Here is a 16,633-nt window from a genome sequence, read left to right as displayed (position 1 = left end):
GCAGCGACTCCGGCAAAATGCCCAGTGCCGTCTTCCTTCTTCTACGAGCATATCAAGGTCTGGTGTGTATAATCCACATCTATAGCCTGACGACCTCGCCACCCTTTTTGATGGCGCCACGAAACATATCCTTCACCACATTTCCCTTCACCACCGTCTCCTCGATGATGCCTTGGACATGCTTAGGCTCTACACGCCCGTACCAGACGCCATGGCCTGCCAACGGGTGAGGTTCATTATCCTTGGTATTTAGTCGAGGCGGGATGTATATGATAACATTGCCAGCAAACTTGTGACCGCCAATATGACTGATGAGACCAACCCGTGCGGTGGACGGGATGTCGTCGCCGACGGGCCCGGACAGAGAAGGCGCGGTCACACTCTCGTCGAGCAGAGGGCCACGCATCACCTCGTAGCCCTTCTTGGGCAGCTGGGCCTCGAACTCCTTCTGCAGCGCGGGGCCCATGAGCCCGCAGCGCATGTCGCGGCCGCCGTGGCCGCAGACGAGGATGAGGACGTCCTGGACGTCGCGCACGCCGTGGAGCAGGGGCCGGAAGGCGTCTTTGCGTGTCAGGCGGTCCTTGTGGATGGGCGACAACCCGTCGTGCATGGGGTGCAGCTTCTCGGGCAGCAGGTAGCCCTTCACCAGTGCATGCACCGCATCGAACGAGACGCGCGGCAGAAAGGGCACGTACTGGAAGGACGGGAGCAGATAGGCCGAGGTTGTTTGCACCTCGGGTCGCCGCGAGACGGAGGAAGGGAACGAGGCATTGAGCACGGAGATGTTGTGGAAGGGCTGAAAGGCGAGGAAAGAGAAGAAAGAGCACTTACCGTCAGCGAATCTCGGCCCTTTCACTCGCATGGAGGAGAAGAACTCACATCGCTGTAGAGGCCGCCTCGGCCGAGGAGCTCCTTCAGGTCGGCGGCCAAGTTGTCGCCGCCATTCTCCTCCTCTATGCGCGAGGACCAGTCCTCTTTGCCGGTGCAAACGAGCAGCTGCTCTGCATAGCCAGCCATGACGCCGTTCAAGGGGCTTTTGGTGTCAATGGGGAGCCCCTCGGGCATGGCCGGGGTGTCGGCGCAATCGCATGTTGGCGAAGGACACGTCTGTACAGTGTTGAGGAAGCGCCGGGCAATGGCGGTTGGTCGCGACGAAGGGGTCGCCTGCTTCCAAAGACCTCTGCTCAGAGGACGTAGCCGACGGGAAAACATGACGATGCAGGTTTCGCGCAAACAAGTGTTTACTAGTGGGTGGCCAAGAAGAAACAAACGAACTCGATGCGACTGCTGCTGTTTGGTTTAAATCCGAGCAAGGGCGATTGGCCGATAAGAGCAGCCTCGGACCCGCACATAGCGCCGAATCCGAATGTGATCATGTATACATGACAGTTGCATATTTGCATGCCACCTGCACCTGCACCGGCACCGCAAACAGACATGGGAGGCGTTCGGAATTGCACGAGGTGCCTCTCGCATCTGTCGGCCCAAGCCGCACATCCACGCCAGCCCCGACCCTTGCGTCCACGCAAAACCCCATGCCCGATTTCTTTGCAGCCGGTGCAGAGGACGACGCTGTCAACGTCTGCAGGCCCCAAGCCAAAGACCAAGAGCCGCCCCAGGCTTCTCGGGCTTTCTCTTGGCGCTGCCACAGTCCTCGCGACCGCATGGTATGCATTGGCGTCGGGAAGCAAGGATGAGAGCCTCAACGACACCAGGTTCACTGCCTTTGACGTCGTCTCCAACGAGCCCGTCTCACCCACCGCCTTCATCTTGACCATACGTGGCCAGGCTGGCGAGCTGGCCAAGAACTCGCCCAAGTTGAAGGCGGCCTGGGAGCACGGCCAGTGGTCGGTCGAGTTCAAGCAGCCGCAGCTCCAGATTGCGCGTCATTACACCCCTTTGCCGCCCTTGGGAGGCGAGGATGGTACCGACGGGCAGCTGCGCTTTCTTGTCCGGAAAATGCAAAGCGGCGAAATGTCCAACTACCTGTCCAGGATGAACGTCGGCGACCAAGTCTGGCTGAGAGGTCCGCATCACGGGTTCGATGCGCCCAAACGGCTGGGAGACGCCAGCGACGTTGTGTTCCTCGCCGGCGGTACTGGTATTGCCCCAGCTCTGCAAATGGCGCACAAGCTGCTCTGTACGAACAGTAACAACGCCTCCGATAACGCCAAGCCCTCCATACGGATTCTTTGGGCGAATAGGAGAAGTGCTGACTGTGTTGCTCGGGGGGAATTCAGGGGCAAGCAAGAAGCAGAACACGAGACGCAGTCGGTATTGTCGCGTCAGATCCAGGAAATGAAGCGCACGCATGGCGACCACTTCAACATCGACTACTTTGTTGATGAGGAGAGAAATTTCATCGGCATCAAGGAGGTAGAGGCTGCATTGCGTAGCAACGGTACAATCAAAACAACATCGACACGTCAACTCGTGGAGAAGGCCTGCCGCTGGCACTCTGACAAGCTACTAGCTGTGTCGACAGACGAGGATGACAGACAGGCGATGGGGGCTGCCTGCACCTGCGATCAAGCAAGGGCAGGGCGTAAAATAGTGGCCGTTTCAGGCCCTGACGGGTTTATAGAGGCTTTCGCCGGCTCCAAACGGTGGGCTGGAGCCAGGGAGCTGCAAGGTTCAGTGTCGGGTGTGTTGGGTACCATCAAGCAGCAAAGCAAGGGGATGACGGATGACTGGCTTGTCCTGAAGATGTAATGCGCCATGCACTTGCCCAGACACTTTTACCCACGAGGACTTGTATTATATATCTGATATCTGACTAGACCATATAGACTTCTTGCCCAACACTGTGTGATGGCACATTATGATATCACTTTACTCAAAGTGGTGTTCTTGGTTCCGGTTCCAATGCAATCGCTTGAATGATGAGGAGTCAATATCAGTACTCATATACACCTTACACCTCGGTCGTGGAGTATAACGATTCGATAATGCTTGCTATTCCAACTTTCGTGGTATCTCGGTATAAATACCCCTTGGCGGTCTTTCCCCCGTGTCCCGGAATCAACAGATATCCCAAAACCAACCAAAATATAATACATCAAAGGCTACACGATAGCATCCGTCACCCCAGAACCAGAATGTCTAGAGCCCCCAGTACAGCGCCCAGCAAGGCCCCTTCCCAGACCCCGTCTAGGGCTCCTTCTCAATCGCCATTGTCCCTGGCCGAGACAAGCGCACCCCCGCGGTCTCCAAACTACGAAAAGCCGTCGGTGGCTTCGATCGCCGAGGTTGTCGGAAGTATTGACGCTTCCCCGAATCCGTCCACCCTCGTTCCGTCTTCCCGAGGCCTTGACCTGAAGACGTCTGCGCCCACAGACAACCGAGCCGACCCGAGCCATGCCCCAAGCCGTGCCCCGACCTCTTCCTCTCCACGAGCCCCGACCGTAGCAGCCTCGCGAGCACCCACCATGCATCCACCCACAGCAGCAGGAGCCGGTTCGCGCTACCCGGAATCCATGGGCGGCGCTTCCACGCTGGCCCAGACCCCCTCGCAGCCATCCACCAGCACCTTGCTAGCCCGCTGCGGCACGGAGATTCCCCCGCCGCAGACGGCACCCGGCGTGGATCCCACGGCCGCCCCGACCATAATCCCGACGGCGAGCGGGGTGCCCATCGCCTCCAAATGGACGTCGGCCGCCGACATCGAAGCGGCGACGCGGCAGGCCAACTACGCGACGCTCGGTGCTGAAGAGCGGCGCAGGCAGGACCGGTGGGCCAAGCGGAAGGCCGACGAGTTTGCGCCTTGTCCTGCCAATTTCGCCTGGACACGCCACGACACGCGTAAGTTATTCGTGCCCTAGTCGTCCCATCCCCCTCCTTTTTCTCTCTTCCCTTGTACCTCCTTTCGCTCCCAAACTCGACTTCGGTTGTTCTTGCGGCTGATCGTTGGATGTGTCTGTTTTGCCTACTGGTAGACCCAGGTTATCGGTGTGTCGGAGGAAAGCATTTCAGTAAGTCTCCCTCGCTTACAGTACTCTCCCCTTTGACTACAGCTCTGGACGACCTCACCTGCCACCCCAGTTTGATGATGCCTATGTTATAATGGAGACTCGTACTTACTACCGGCATCACAGTGAGCGATCTGATGCTGGCTCAAGGCGAGCCAGGCATATACACCTTGGGCAGGCCCAACGTGCTTCTCCCCGTACCACAGCAGTATGTACCCAACTGGGCCGAGGGACAGGTTCCCTACAGCTATATCGGGCCAGTCGCGCCAGTAAGCTGGAGTGAACAGAGGAACGGATGGTTATATCCAGACTGGTGTTAAAAAGGGTTGCTACACGCTACGTATATGCAGCAGCTATACCTAGTAGACCGGATAGATCTGTCGACTATGAATCTCAAGGTAATCAGTAGAGTACTAAGAGTACGGGTCTTCCGGTATTGGTGCAACAAGGCACATGTAGATCACACGGTCAAGTTGGGCCGAGCAGGATGAACAAAGTAAAAGAGGTTTCTCCATTCTGGCGCCGGGTCGCCATATCAGCAAACGCCGCTCCATGTGCTGTGCCATATTATACATGAAGATGCCGAGTCCTTGCGACCTCAGCCCCCATCCTCTTCCACCAGCCACGGGGTATATCGTACTGTCCGGACTTTATATTCAAGCCTCCTCCTAGTCTACCGGCCGAGGTCTTGAAATCAGACGACCCTGTTTCCAAACTGCATTACTGCGGTCCTGGGAGATGCTATAGCGCCAGGTTGTACGAGTATTCGTCCTCCATGTTCTGGCTGAGCCAAAGCACGACGCTGCTCAAGCCGACCAGCCCGTTGGCGACGACGTTCTCGACGCCCATGGTAAGGGCGGGCCACTGGACCTGGGGCACGACGAATTTGAGGACGAAGACGGTGACGCCGCCGGCCATGCCGCCAGCGAGAGATGCGAAGCCGAGAAAGAGGACGACGCGGGCCTTCCAGGCGACGCCGCTGCCGCTGTAGGAAAAGGAGTCGGCCGACAGACGCGCCTTCTCGACGCTGTTGATAATGAGCATGCCCAGCGAGCTGAAGATGAGCGGCAACCAGTCGATGAAGGTCACGTGGACGTCGGAGCCGTTCTGTTGGGACTTGGACCAGACGGCAGCATCGAGGAGGACGTAGAAGGCGAGGGAGAACTGGAGCGAGAAAGACAAGCAGCTAGTTAGCGAACAATGACTCTCAGATAACAGGGACGGATGGCGCTGGCTTGTTCGGCCAACGTGAAAGGGGCAACAGGGAAAGCCCATACCAGAGCGCCAGCGCTATAGACACCTGCGTTGCGAACCCAGGCGCTGTTCATCCACTGCGGCTTGCTGAACTTCCACAGGCGATCCTCCTCCATGGTCGGGCTTGTCGGGCTTGTCGGGCTTGTCGGGAAGAGGAAAAGGTTATTCGGACAAATCCTAGTTGCAGTCGGTGTGGTGTGAATAGGCCGTTGTTGGTGGTGAAGCCGCAGTTGTTGGACGCGCAAATGTCGAAAGACCCGACAGCTAGGCTGAAGCTCCCCAGGCCTCGGGCTGGATGACGAACGCGAGCGGGTCATAGCGCCTCTGCAGATTGGAGACCAGAAATGGCTGGCGGACCAACCATCACGTGCCTTGTTACAGTTACAGGATGCATCAATCCGTCAATCAATTCGCTGCTATTTCTGGCCTTGCGCATACTTTCTCAACAACCCTCTCTTCCCCATTCCGCTGTCAACAATCAATCGACTCTGTAGTTGAACGCCCTCGTCAGCAAAGCGCCTTCTACATAAACGATAACCTCGATCCTAACCGAACAAACAGGGTTCCGCCTCGTGATCCTCCACCCATCCTCTTGACATTCCCACGTATCCTGGTAGTGCCCGTGAGACGTTGGAATCCAGGCCAGTGCTCTCAGCCAGCAGCATGGGATGAACAGTAGACGTAGACACTGCATCAAGCACACACAGACCGATGCGGCAAAATCAAGGCCATGTTCGGGTTATGTTAAAATGTAGGATTTGGACAAGATGGGTACTCTATTAATGGCCGCGAAGCCCACCGCGCATCCCTGTTGGAGATTCCGCGATGCAAACCACCTTGATCATACTACACTCACTGTCTCGTGGTATGCCGAGATTGCGTGCCGCCCCCTCAACGCCTATGCGGAAAATCCAGCACTCCATAAACGCCAGTCGCGTGACCAGGACGGCCTCATCTTTCTGGTCTTGTTCCAAAATCATCGCCTTGTGATACATGCAGAGCACAGGATGTCATGGCTCGTAAAACTTCGCTGCTTCATATCCTCATCCCCCCAAAAGGATACTTATCTAAAGTATCCCGAGACGGCTGAAGACAAAAAACCGGCACATATAATTCATAGTAAAATGTTGAAGAAGGCGCAAAACGGAGGTATCAATACAACAGTATGGCCGAGCCGTTTCCGGTTGAGAAAGCACACCAATAGGCGTTACTGGCAGTTGGGTGACTCCAAGTATCGAGTTGCTGGCCTAGTGCTGGCTGTTCTTAATCTCCAAAAGTAGTCTTCGGAACGATCCGAGGTAGACATGCTGCAGTTGAATAGTCGTAGGCCGTTCCAGTATATGTCATCCGCTCTTCGAAAGGGAATCAACAAGGCAAGCGATACGACTTACGGAGAACCGTTACCAACACCAGGAACGCGTGCTGTAGAAATTTCAAGCTCGGTTAAAAGCTGACTGTAGCCGCGCATTGGTATCAGATCTCAATTGTCTTCATCCCTTCTTCAATCTCGCCCGAGACCTTGCCATTCACAGCAGTAGGAGTCTCGGCTTTCGGTGATGGGTTTTCCTTGCCCTTAGGTGATCCCTCGACGCTGGGGAGTTCCGGCACCTTTGCTTCATCCCCGGGCCGTGGGGTCTCAACCTCGACGAGTTTGTTGGCTGGGATGCCGTTCGTAGTGAGCTTGTCCGGAAGCGCGGAAGAGCCGCCCTCCTCGGTGACTTGGGCCAGAGGACTTGCGTTGTAGCCTGGACGAATGGGACTTGTCAAGGGTGACGGGCTGCTCAGTCTCTGAAGAGACCGGCCGCGGGATTCGCCATTGGGGGCATCGGCTGGGCTAGCGTAGGGAGAAGCACCGGGTGAAGGCATTCCACCGGGAGCCATGGATCTCCTCTTGGCGGCAGCCTTGGCAGTGCGACCATGCTTCTGGTCCATTCTCCAGCGGAGAATATCGAAGTAGGAGGGCTCGACGCGGGTGGCCTTAAATTCCCGCAGCTTAAGCTCTTGGGTGTCCTCGTCGACAAACCACTTGCCGCTGTTCATATCGTCGGCTACCACTGCCATAAAGTGTCCCCACGACTTCGCAACAACATATTTGATGTCGTAGTCACGACCAAAGAGAATGATCTGTCCCCAAGTTCCGGTAGGGCCCGGAGCAAGATCGACGGCCAAGTTGTTGCCACCCCAGTCTCGCACCAAGGGAATCCAAGCCTGGTGAGCATAGGCGCGCTGGACTGCGCCAGGAGGAACCGAGTCCTGCTTGGCAAGGAGGTCTTGTTTCCAGTTGGAGGTCTGGGAGCCAGCGGGCGATGATCTGGAAGATGAGGCCTGGCCGCTGCTACCGCCGAAAGCCTTGGAAGGCATGGCCGGTTTAACGACCTGGGTTTCGAGCAGGAACTCGTGATTCACCTTGCGCCACTGGTCCCATTCCTGGACGATCTCCTCGCAATCCAACAGCATAGAGCCGAAAATGATGCCTGTGGGTAAACCACCTCTTTCCTGGCCGTCGTGGACGGACAGAGAGTCTCGGATATCCTGCGGTAACGAGCAGTCGAGCTGATGCTCCAATTCGTTAATGTCATTGTTGGTGCAACCTTCGCAAAGCTGATCCCAGAGTTCGGGGTAATTCTCCTCAGCCCAGTTGTCTATCCGCTTCCACGTGTGGAGGACAGGAGGTGCCGGAGGCATACCGTCGGCAAAGGACTGCATGGGAATTTCGCCAGGGCTGCTGATTGTTTCGAAACCGTCATCTCCCGTATTCTTTGCGCTGAACGACCGGAGTCCCGGAGAGTAAGGGCCGCTCGGGCCAGGGCTCGTGAGGGAGACGGGAGATGGTGCAGGCGCTCCCAAGTAAGCAGTACCGTCATGGCCAGCCAATCGACCGGTTTCGTCAATGTAGGTGATGTCGGCACGGGACTCTGTGGCGGCTGTAGCGACGGATGTAAGAGTGCTTTGTCTGTTCAAAGGGACATGTCGGCCAGATCGGTAAGGGGAGTCGTAGGATGAGTCTGTAGATTGGACTGTCAGCAAATGAAAACACACCGCCTTCATCGACTTGGGTGTCTATGGGGAAGGAACTTACGGCGATCATAACTGGTCATTGTATGCCAGAACGACCGGAAGGTCCCTCCGATTCTAGATGAAAGGTTAGCGATGCCTTCAAAATGCTCAACGTAGCCAATCGCTTCCGCTCTGCGCCCGCTTTCGATTCTCGCCATGGCTGCCTCTGTCCGACTTACGTGTTGGCCATGCTGGCGAGGCTGCTTTGTGTCCAGACAGGTTGGTATTAGGGAGTTGGTGAGTTTGAAAAAACCGGTTTCTTCAGCGCCCGGGACGGCAGCGGGAGCGGGAAGTTGATGGTGATGGTATGATTACAATTAGCTTCGCGGGAAACTGAACCTTGGCGCAACTTGGGATAGTCAAAAGAAGGCGTAGTGGAATAGCAGTTTGCAGCGAGTAGCAAACAAAGAATATCTGGCGACGGTAGTGCCTGCGTGCTGGGAAGCTGGGGGAGGGGAAACGATTGACAGGAAGCTTGCTTGGCCGAGACGAGACGCGGTGGTGGTGGTCGAACACGAATGAGTGAACGAATGAACGGAAGGACTGGACAGGAGTCGCCGAAAATGCCAATAATAAGTTTTGGAGGTGCCTGCGCCACGGGTTGAGAAAGGGGGTGTTTTTGTACAACTGGACTGGCTCAGGCTGGGCGAACGGGGGGTGCAAGTTCGATCAAGGTGTAAGGAGTGAGGACCTTTTAGTAGGGAGGTAGCGGGTTGGCGGTAGGGTGGTAGGGTGGTAGGGTGGTAGGGTAGGATGGCGAAGTACTTTTCTGCGGCCTTAGCAGGCAAGGTGTACGGGCGGATCTCAACAACTGGCTTGCTGGACGCTTAGCACTTAGGTTAGTAGGTTAGGTGCAAGGTACCTAATAAGGGCCACCCCCCTGGTCTAGTCCGGGTGTGGGTGCTTCACAAATGCCTGGCACCTTTGACCTGCAATAAGAATAAGTTCGCCAGCGTCTGTGGCCTGCAGGTGTTTGGCTAATTTCGGGCCGCTTGCAAATCGAACGAATGACCCGGCTGCTGTGTTGGCCCTCGGGCAATAATGAAGAAACGGATTCCAAGACCTTGAGATACGGGGTCAGCAGGATCAATGGCGTGGAAGGGAATCTTTGTTTGGCGTGGAAAAGGATTGAGAGAAGGGTACCGAGAAGTGAATTAGCTTCTTTGTCACTGCAGTGCACGATGAATCCCCCGGTAATTAAAGTCGAAAGGCATTAACTTGTCTTCCCCACCAGCAACCCTTCCACGCATTCACTCGCTTGCTTGCCGCGAGATGAGCCCCAGTGACCAGTGGCCGGACGTGCGTCGACTGGTGGTCGCTCTTATACGTACATGGCGAAGGGGGTCATGTTTCTTTTCTTCGTCAATATTGATGATCATGGATCATTGATGCCTCTACCCATGGCATGTGACAGATTTTAGCGGCCATGAAGTAGGATGCACCACCGAACGTCACTTCTCGTAAGAAGACAAGACAGCATAGGAGGGGTTCACCGTTAATCAAGATCTGTTTGCATTTTGCATGAAATGGCCACAAAAACGCATTGCGGGAGGTGGCCAGCAAGCCGGGCGCCCCTGGATGCAACTGGCTACTGGGTGCAACTGGATGCAAGGCATGCAAGGCAAGGCCTAGCGATTGTTGATTGGCTTTGAACCTTATCCCGTCAGGTCACGGGGTTGTGCGCGCCGACATGATTCTTATATACGTACATCCTCTTTGCATCCTTCTGCTGCTTATTAGCCGAGGACGTGCCTAGATGGCAATTATTCCCGCGCCCTGTCGTGAATAGAGCGTAGAGCGCGGCTCATCCCTTTATCCACCCATCAGATCAGCGCCGTTATCTTGATGTTGTTCATTTTAAGTTGGAAATGGACCCTGATCTTGGTCACTACCATGGCATTTGGAGAGTGCCCTTCTCAAACGGCATCCGTACTCCAAGCACCAAGCTCCGTACTCTGGAAATACACTGCCGCCGTACATTGGCAAAACTGCATACAAGTTCACATGTACAGTCGATTCATCTCATCGTGCATGCGGTCGACGCATGTGGAACTCCACATCTCATCTTCTACCTACAATTACAACAATTACGGGGATGTTTGGAATAACTCCTCCCCGCCCTTCTTGACCGCCATGCCCAATACTCCTTTTGGGGGGGTTGGAGACTGGTCGTCTCGGTGACTGTGTACTTGGATATCAGACTCACTCACCGAAACTACCAGTCCTCTTGATATGATGTGATGGCTAACCGGCTACCAGCATGCACCTCTTCTATCCTCAAACACTTCAAATCCTGCTTTGGACGCCGGCTAGATCCTGCATGTGCTGCGGTCGCACGTGCTGGTGCTAGTCGATCCAACCCAATCCCAATCCCAATCGAACGAACAACTAGAACTCTTTCTCGCCAATGTCTGCACCCCTTTTAACCGCCACAACCATCCTGCCTTGCCCTGCGGCTCCCCTCCCCACTTCAATCATCCCATTGACGAGAGACTTATGCGCCTCAGTTGAGGAGCCGTTGGGCCACTAGCAACGATACCCCGTAGCAAACCATTCGCATCCGTGGTTTCGCAGTTTCATCTCGTCAGCCACTCTGCCAGTGGCAGACACAATGCAATGGTTTTGCGCCTACGCATCAGTACCTGACTTGTCAGAAGCCGCTGGCACTACTATCCTGATCGCAACAGCATTGGTCCTGGCATAGTTCTGGGTCCGCCTACTATACAGCGTGGACTAGAGCGTGGCTAGGTCGGATCGACGGATATAAGAACTCGCCATCAAACCCGACCAGCCTATCGCCTACGCCTGTACATGTAGGCACAGAAGAATAGTCCAAATGCATACCTATACACTGTACATAGAGCAAGTGGACAGCCAGGCAGATAGCAAGACAAGCCAGGTCTATAATTGGAAATGCTCCCCTTTTGCTTAAAAAGATTTCACTGGTAAACCGGAGCCTTTCTCAGCTTCAACTCCAATCTGACCGAGTCTAGAAGGGAGACGGGATCCATTCTTAGCGCTATGCCTGGGGAGACGCAGTACTACATACATACCAGACGACTGCGGAGTATCTACTACCTATTTCCTCCGTATGCCGAGAGAGAGAGAAATACCCCTGGCATCTCACTTGTCCCCGTTTTGTTTCTAAAATCGCGCACCGCCACATCGCGAATGCAGGTAAGACGATCACCATTCACCATCAACCACCCACCGCTCAACCTTTGGTCAGAGAACCGACGACCCTGATTGCTGGTGTAAGACGCATACGGCATGTTGCATACACAGGAAACAGGTCTACAGACGAGACTTACATTAGCAATAAGCGAGTCTATCCCATAAACTGGTCTACCTGCTGACGATTGGATATACGATTCTGGCTAGTAAACGCTCGCCACGCGCAGCGAAGATGAACCCCCATCCAAGAGGCACAGAATGCGACCACAAAGGCTATGGATATTATAGATAGATACATGTAGATAACGTTTTCTCCCCCCCCGGGCTGCTTACTGCATAACGCCTCTCAAAACGCCACAGCTTCGGCTTCCGCTGGGAGCGCCAACCACCAACGGCGTTGGGCATGTCGGCATCATTCCTCTTACATGATGACTTTCCCCAACTTGCCAACCCCTCCCCGGCCTGACCCTGCCATGTCTGATCTACCTACGTAATTTTCAATAGTGCAGTATCATATAGGGCGCACAATTTGTAGCTATACCCAGCGGTTTGCATACAAGTACCGGCTGATGGCGTGAACCACACAAGCTGAAACACACCCACCAGTCCATTGGAGAGATGATGACGTTCTTTTGTGTGCCACGACCCGAGATCAGGATAGACATCATGTCCGGCCGGCAGTTAACTCGCTTCGCCTATTCGCCCTAACTAGAAATCAGTTGAGTTGTTGTTGCATCTACCGTCCCCCAGCGGAACTGCGCCCCCTCCCGTCGCCTTCCTTTGCCACTCTTCAGTTCAACGTCATCCAGCTTCGCTCGCGTGGTGGCTGCATGCGCTGAGCCGTACAAGGATGTTTCACGCCAATGCAGCTCTGCAAGCGCTTGACGTTGAACCTTGGAGGCGGGGGAGGAAAGTAAAATAAGGCTGGGAGAGACGGGGTTCACGATATTGACGTTACACAGGCGTCCAACTAGCATGCTAACTTATGTTAATATAACGTTCATCCTTACTTCGTTAGAGGGTACAGCTACAATCCGTGTATCTCTGCATTAGATTCACTGCATCAACTTCGACTTAGGCACAACTCCCATAAAGGCTTGAGTTAACAAGTGTGTGTTCTGTAGAGGTGTTGTTTGTTCATCGCCTTCTCCGAACCCAAGAAATATGTCTAGATATAACGTTCGATCGCATATAAAAAGTCCTCCAATGCCCCTCTCGCCAAGCCCCATCAACACTTTTCGTGTATATAGCCGCTTTCGCATGTCTAAATAGCCTCGACGGCAGAAGAAAGCTTACCATAAGGGCTAACCAAATACTCGCTAGACGTGAATTGTCATGCTTGCTACTGGGAAACAAAAACTAACTCTGCCACATATACTCGCTAAGCGCCAGAACCTTCTCGCCCATCTGCCTCTTCGCCGCAGCCGCGATGCCGCGCTCCGCGTGGGCCAGTTGCTCGCTGTAGCACAGCTCCATCATGGCCTTGAGCTCGTCGTAGCTGAACTTTTCGCTCTCCGGCACGCCGCCTTGCTCGGCGGCGTCCTTCCTGGCCTTCCCCACGATGCCGTCGGGCCCTGCCGTGAACAACGAGAAGTAGTTGGCGGCGCGCGCGAGGTCGACCCCGGCCTCGATGTTCTTGAGGTTCTGCTGCAGCACCAGGATGTTGAGCTGGATGCGTTCGCACCCCCTCGTGTTCATGGGCTGCGTCACGAGCGCGTTTGAGACGAGGTAAGCGTTGACCAGGCGGCCGAGCCCCGTGCGCACGAATGCAATCTCGGTGTCCCGTAGGAAGCGGACCACCGTTTCGTCGTAGGCAACGAGTTCGGAGTTGAGAGTGATGATTTCCTGGTCTGGCTCCTTGATCTCCTGATCGGGCGGCAACACGTAGGGCGCCGTGGTAGACGAGACTGAGATGGAAAGAGAATGGATGATACGGCAGCGGATCTCGGTGTGGAGGGTCAAAAGGACAGATCCCGCGAGCTCTTCGTAGGACGATACCAGTTTGTCAAAGGACCTGTACGGTGGTTAGTTTATGAATAAAAAGCCGAGTTTCGCCATCTATAACTTACTGGACGGTATCCTGCGTCATGGGCAAGGACACAGGACCGCTTTGGTCGCTTGTCGCCTTATTGGGATCGTTAAGGAGTGTCCATCGTCGGTTCTGTGTTTTGGGCATGGCGGGGCGAGATGAATCTGTTTCGTGGGTGGTAATGTGTCGCAGAGCCACGACTTTCACTGCGAGCCACTTCATACTAGTATATAGAAGACAGAGCGAGGAAATGATGTCACGGTCTTGGATGACATCGTTTGGTTCCAGCTTGCGCTCATTCGTGTGTAAGATAAGAAGGTTGACCTCCTTGTCTAACAGCTCAAGATCTAGGTTTTCGGAGGTCCATAACTTCTTGATAGTATCTTGTAGATCTCCATTCGTGGTGGCGAGCTCGGCAGAGTAGCGTAATGTGACTGGAGTTGCTGCTGCTTCTTGAGCCTTTGAAACCAACGATCTGAACCAGGTCTGGCACCGTTCATGGTACCTCATCATCTGGCTGATGAGCAGAGAGCTGAGGGCCTGGTCGTGAGGAATGGTTCCCAGCATGCGACAGAACGCAGTAACAATGGTGAAGAATGACGTGGTGCCCTTGAATACAGGCCGCCTGGCTACCGCAGTCCAATCGGCATCTTGTTGGAACGAGTCGATCTCCGCAAACACACTGTCGCTAAGCTTGGCAAGAGTCTCGTCCAGTTGAGGCTGGAATACGTTGACCAAGAAATTGTCGAGAAACGAGGTTAAGGTGCTGGCTGCAAGGTCAGAGCCAGGCGGCACGATCACCTTCAGCCGCTGCAGAAAGACCAAAGTTGGCGGCAGAAGCAAACTCATGTTGAACACGCTGGGCTCAACCAAGGACTTGTACGACCCTGGAGCTTGCCTATTCTCGTAGGCGCCCAGCATGGCGCTCCTCCTGGATTCTTTGCCACCTTTCTTGTCCGCATCTTTGTTCTTTCGTTCGCCGGACGTCAGACCTGGAACAGCAGCACGGATGATGCCATCGAGTGCTTCATACTCGGTCGTCATCTCCACCGACTTGGAGTCTGCCTCGGAGAACTTGAAGAGATTGTCTCTGCCAGCATCCTTGTTGCCATTCAGAGAGCCGCCGAGATTCGGCGAGTTGGTGTACTGGTACACGTCGGCATCTGTCGTGACATAGTTATGTAGAAGAGAGCGAATCTCGTTTTGGTAAAGGTTCCAGAGCTCCTTGAAACTGCCAAGTAGAGCGGGATTGTTGCCCGAACCCTCTCGCCGGATAAGAGCTTTGATAGATTCATGGAAGACTCGGTGGCCCTCGGCAATGGCTTCAAACTTGCCGTACAGCGTCCACAGCAAGTCGTAAATAACATCAGCGCGCATCTGCGTCTCACGGCTACCGTACATATGCAGACCTTCTTGCTGCAACGAGCCGCCGCGCAGTGAGCTTGGGTGTCTCTGGTCCACCTCGTTGATCGTTTCGTTGACAATGGTGAACAGCTCAACTGGCAACCGCTGCTTTAGGTTGTCCACGGCAACTTCTAACCTCCCAAGTTTGTTCAGAGCCTCCACTAGTAGACTCACGTACCAGAAGGTGTCGGCTTCCGGGTTCTTTGCCGGATCCTCGACGACGGGATGCCGCAAATCAAGGGAATCAAGTACGACATGAAACGGGTTAATGGTAGCCTGGTCGCCGTAGCTCTCGTTGTAGCCATCTTGCTTCTTTGCAAGATTCTGCCATCTTTCTTGGCAGTAGGGTGATTTCAGATATAAATGCTCATGTAGCTCCTCCACCAAGATGTCCATCAAGGCAGTCTCTTGGTTCGCCAGGTAGCTCCTCAGGTCGCTCAGCGCCCCGATATCGTCCAGCTCGGGCTTCCTCAACTTGCGCAGAGCGTTCTGCAGAACCTCAACCGCCGTCAGGAATCTTTTCTCGGATATACGTGCTTCGAGCTGGTCTGGGACTGTCCTGAGGTCCTCTAACTCGTTCAGGGTCTGCAGCACCTCGTCATACATCTGCGATGCTTTATACATCTTCTTGAGCTCGGGGTCGGTGGAACAGAGATTGGCTCTTGAGGTGTTGAGAGATTCCTTGAGGGTGCGGACGCGCTTCTGGGAGGCTTGTATGCTGCCCTGGATCTTGTGGAAGGTACCGATCGAACTGTTGAAGCCCTGATGGTGCTCGTGCACGATTCCCTTCAGCGAATCTTGCAGGTATTGATGGGTCTTCTGGAAATTCCTATACTCGTGGGCCCTGCCAACCGAGCTCGTGTCGAGAAGCTGCAGTGCCAGCGACGCCGGAATGCAGTTGTCCTCGCATAGGGCGGGCCATTCCAACTTGACTTGCTCGAGGACATGGGAGATCTGTCGTTCAGCGCTCGACTGCTGGGCGCGTTGCAGTCTCGAGGATGTATTCGCGGCGCTGTAACCCCCAGCGCCATTCCGAGGCGAGTCGAGGGGCGGTGGTCGTCGTGGGTTCATCTGCTGCGGAGGGGTAGCGTAGCGGTCGCTTCCATAACCCTCGCCGAATTGATCGTATTCGCCGCCGCCGCCGCCGCCGTTCTGGGGCAGATCCTGCCTCCCATAGGAGCCGTAGCCGTTAACGCCGCCATTGCGATATGATGCGCCGCCGCCATATCGGTTCGCCATTATTATGCATATGCACCGGCCAGGTTATCGTCGACTTGAGGCGCTATTGCGGCGGATGACGTGGCATCGCGGGTCGGATCCCAGTCGCGATACAGGTGGCAGTTGGATCAAGTAGTCGGTATGCGCGTCGGGTGAGTTGAACAAGAAGCCAGTCTTCTCACTGCCATCCGGTGTCGAGGTTCGGTGCAGGATGGGGGGTGTATCAATGTTTCACCGGAGATTATTGTTGGCACGTACCTAAGCTTTGGGGCATTTAGGCCACCCACCACCTGCAGTGTTCCAGTGTTCCAATTGCAGGGATACGCTAATCTCAGCCTAAGGTAACCCCCCAATCACAACAACCTCGTCCACCCAGAACACTTCAACTACACAAAGCATTCATCGAACACATGCTGGGCTGACCAAGATTGGTCACGGGGAATCCACAAGCGCGAGAAATATCTACTCAACATCGTTGGCCACGGTGTTTTCTTTTGGAAGCAGTGACGGCGATACATGCGGACCTCAT

At 54.8% G+C, this 16,633-nt stretch overlaps 6 protein-coding genes across 6 annotated transcripts; 2 read left to right on the top strand and 4 right to left on the bottom strand.

The window, feature by feature from the left end:
* Nucleotides 1-79: 79 nt before the first annotated feature.
* PG998_007617 (uncharacterized protein) lies at nt 80-1,212 on the bottom strand (the record flags this gene model as incomplete). The annotated part of the gene is made up of 2 exons (XM_066874433.1): nt 80-826; nt 880-1,212. 2 exons carry the CDS (start codon nt 1,210-1,212, stop codon nt 80-82), a joined length of 1,080 nt encoding a protein of 359 aa, XP_066730378.1.
* Nucleotides 1,213-1,437: 225 nt separating this feature from the next.
* On the top strand, nt 1,438-2,712 carry PG998_007616 (uncharacterized protein; the record flags this gene model as incomplete). The annotated part of the gene is made up of 1 exon (XM_066874432.1): nt 1,438-2,712. One exon carries the CDS (start codon nt 1,438-1,440, stop codon nt 2,710-2,712), a length of 1,275 nt encoding a protein of 424 aa, XP_066730377.1.
* Nucleotides 2,713-3,098: 386 nt separating this feature from the next.
* Nucleotides 3,099-3,821, top strand: PG998_007615 (uncharacterized protein; the record flags this gene model as incomplete). The annotated part of the gene is made up of 1 exon (XM_066874431.1): nt 3,099-3,821. The coding sequence occupies one exon, from the start codon at nt 3,099-3,101 to the stop codon at nt 3,819-3,821; it is 723 nt and encodes a 240-aa protein (XP_066730376.1).
* An 888-nt stretch (nt 3,822-4,709) lies between these two features.
* Nucleotides 4,710-5,338, bottom strand: PG998_007614 (Vacuolar protein sorting-associated protein 68; the record flags this gene model as incomplete). The annotated part of the gene is made up of 2 exons (XM_066874430.1): nt 4,710-5,132; nt 5,246-5,338. 2 exons carry the CDS (start codon nt 5,336-5,338, stop codon nt 4,710-4,712), a joined length of 516 nt encoding a protein of 171 aa, XP_066730375.1.
* A 1,357-nt stretch (nt 5,339-6,695) lies between these two features.
* Nucleotides 6,696-8,469, bottom strand: PG998_007613 (uncharacterized protein; the record flags this gene model as incomplete). The annotated part of the gene is made up of 3 exons (XM_066874429.1): nt 6,696-8,227; nt 8,302-8,354; nt 8,459-8,469. 3 exons carry the CDS (start codon nt 8,467-8,469, stop codon nt 6,696-6,698), a joined length of 1,596 nt encoding a protein of 531 aa, XP_066730374.1.
* Nucleotides 8,470-12,812: 4,343 nt separating this feature from the next.
* On the bottom strand, nt 12,813-16,125 carry PG998_007612 (Sec8 exocyst complex component-specific domain-containing protein; the record flags this gene model as incomplete). The annotated part of the gene is made up of 2 exons (XM_066874428.1): nt 12,813-13,467; nt 13,523-16,125. The coding sequence occupies 2 exons, from the start codon at nt 16,123-16,125 to the stop codon at nt 12,813-12,815; spliced, it is 3,258 nt and encodes a 1,085-aa protein (XP_066730373.1).
* Nucleotides 16,126-16,633: the final 508 nt, after the last annotated feature.

This window comes from Apiospora kogelbergensis (genome assembly GCF_038363985.1).
Source record: "Apiospora kogelbergensis strain CBS 113332 chromosome Unknown utg000005l_segment0_segment0, whole genome shotgun sequence".
Lineage (NCBI taxonomy): Eukaryota > Fungi > Ascomycota > Sordariomycetes > Amphisphaeriales > Apiosporaceae > Apiospora > Apiospora kogelbergensis.
Note: the sequence above shows the minus strand (reverse complement) of the source record. Positions and strands in the feature narration are given on the sequence as shown.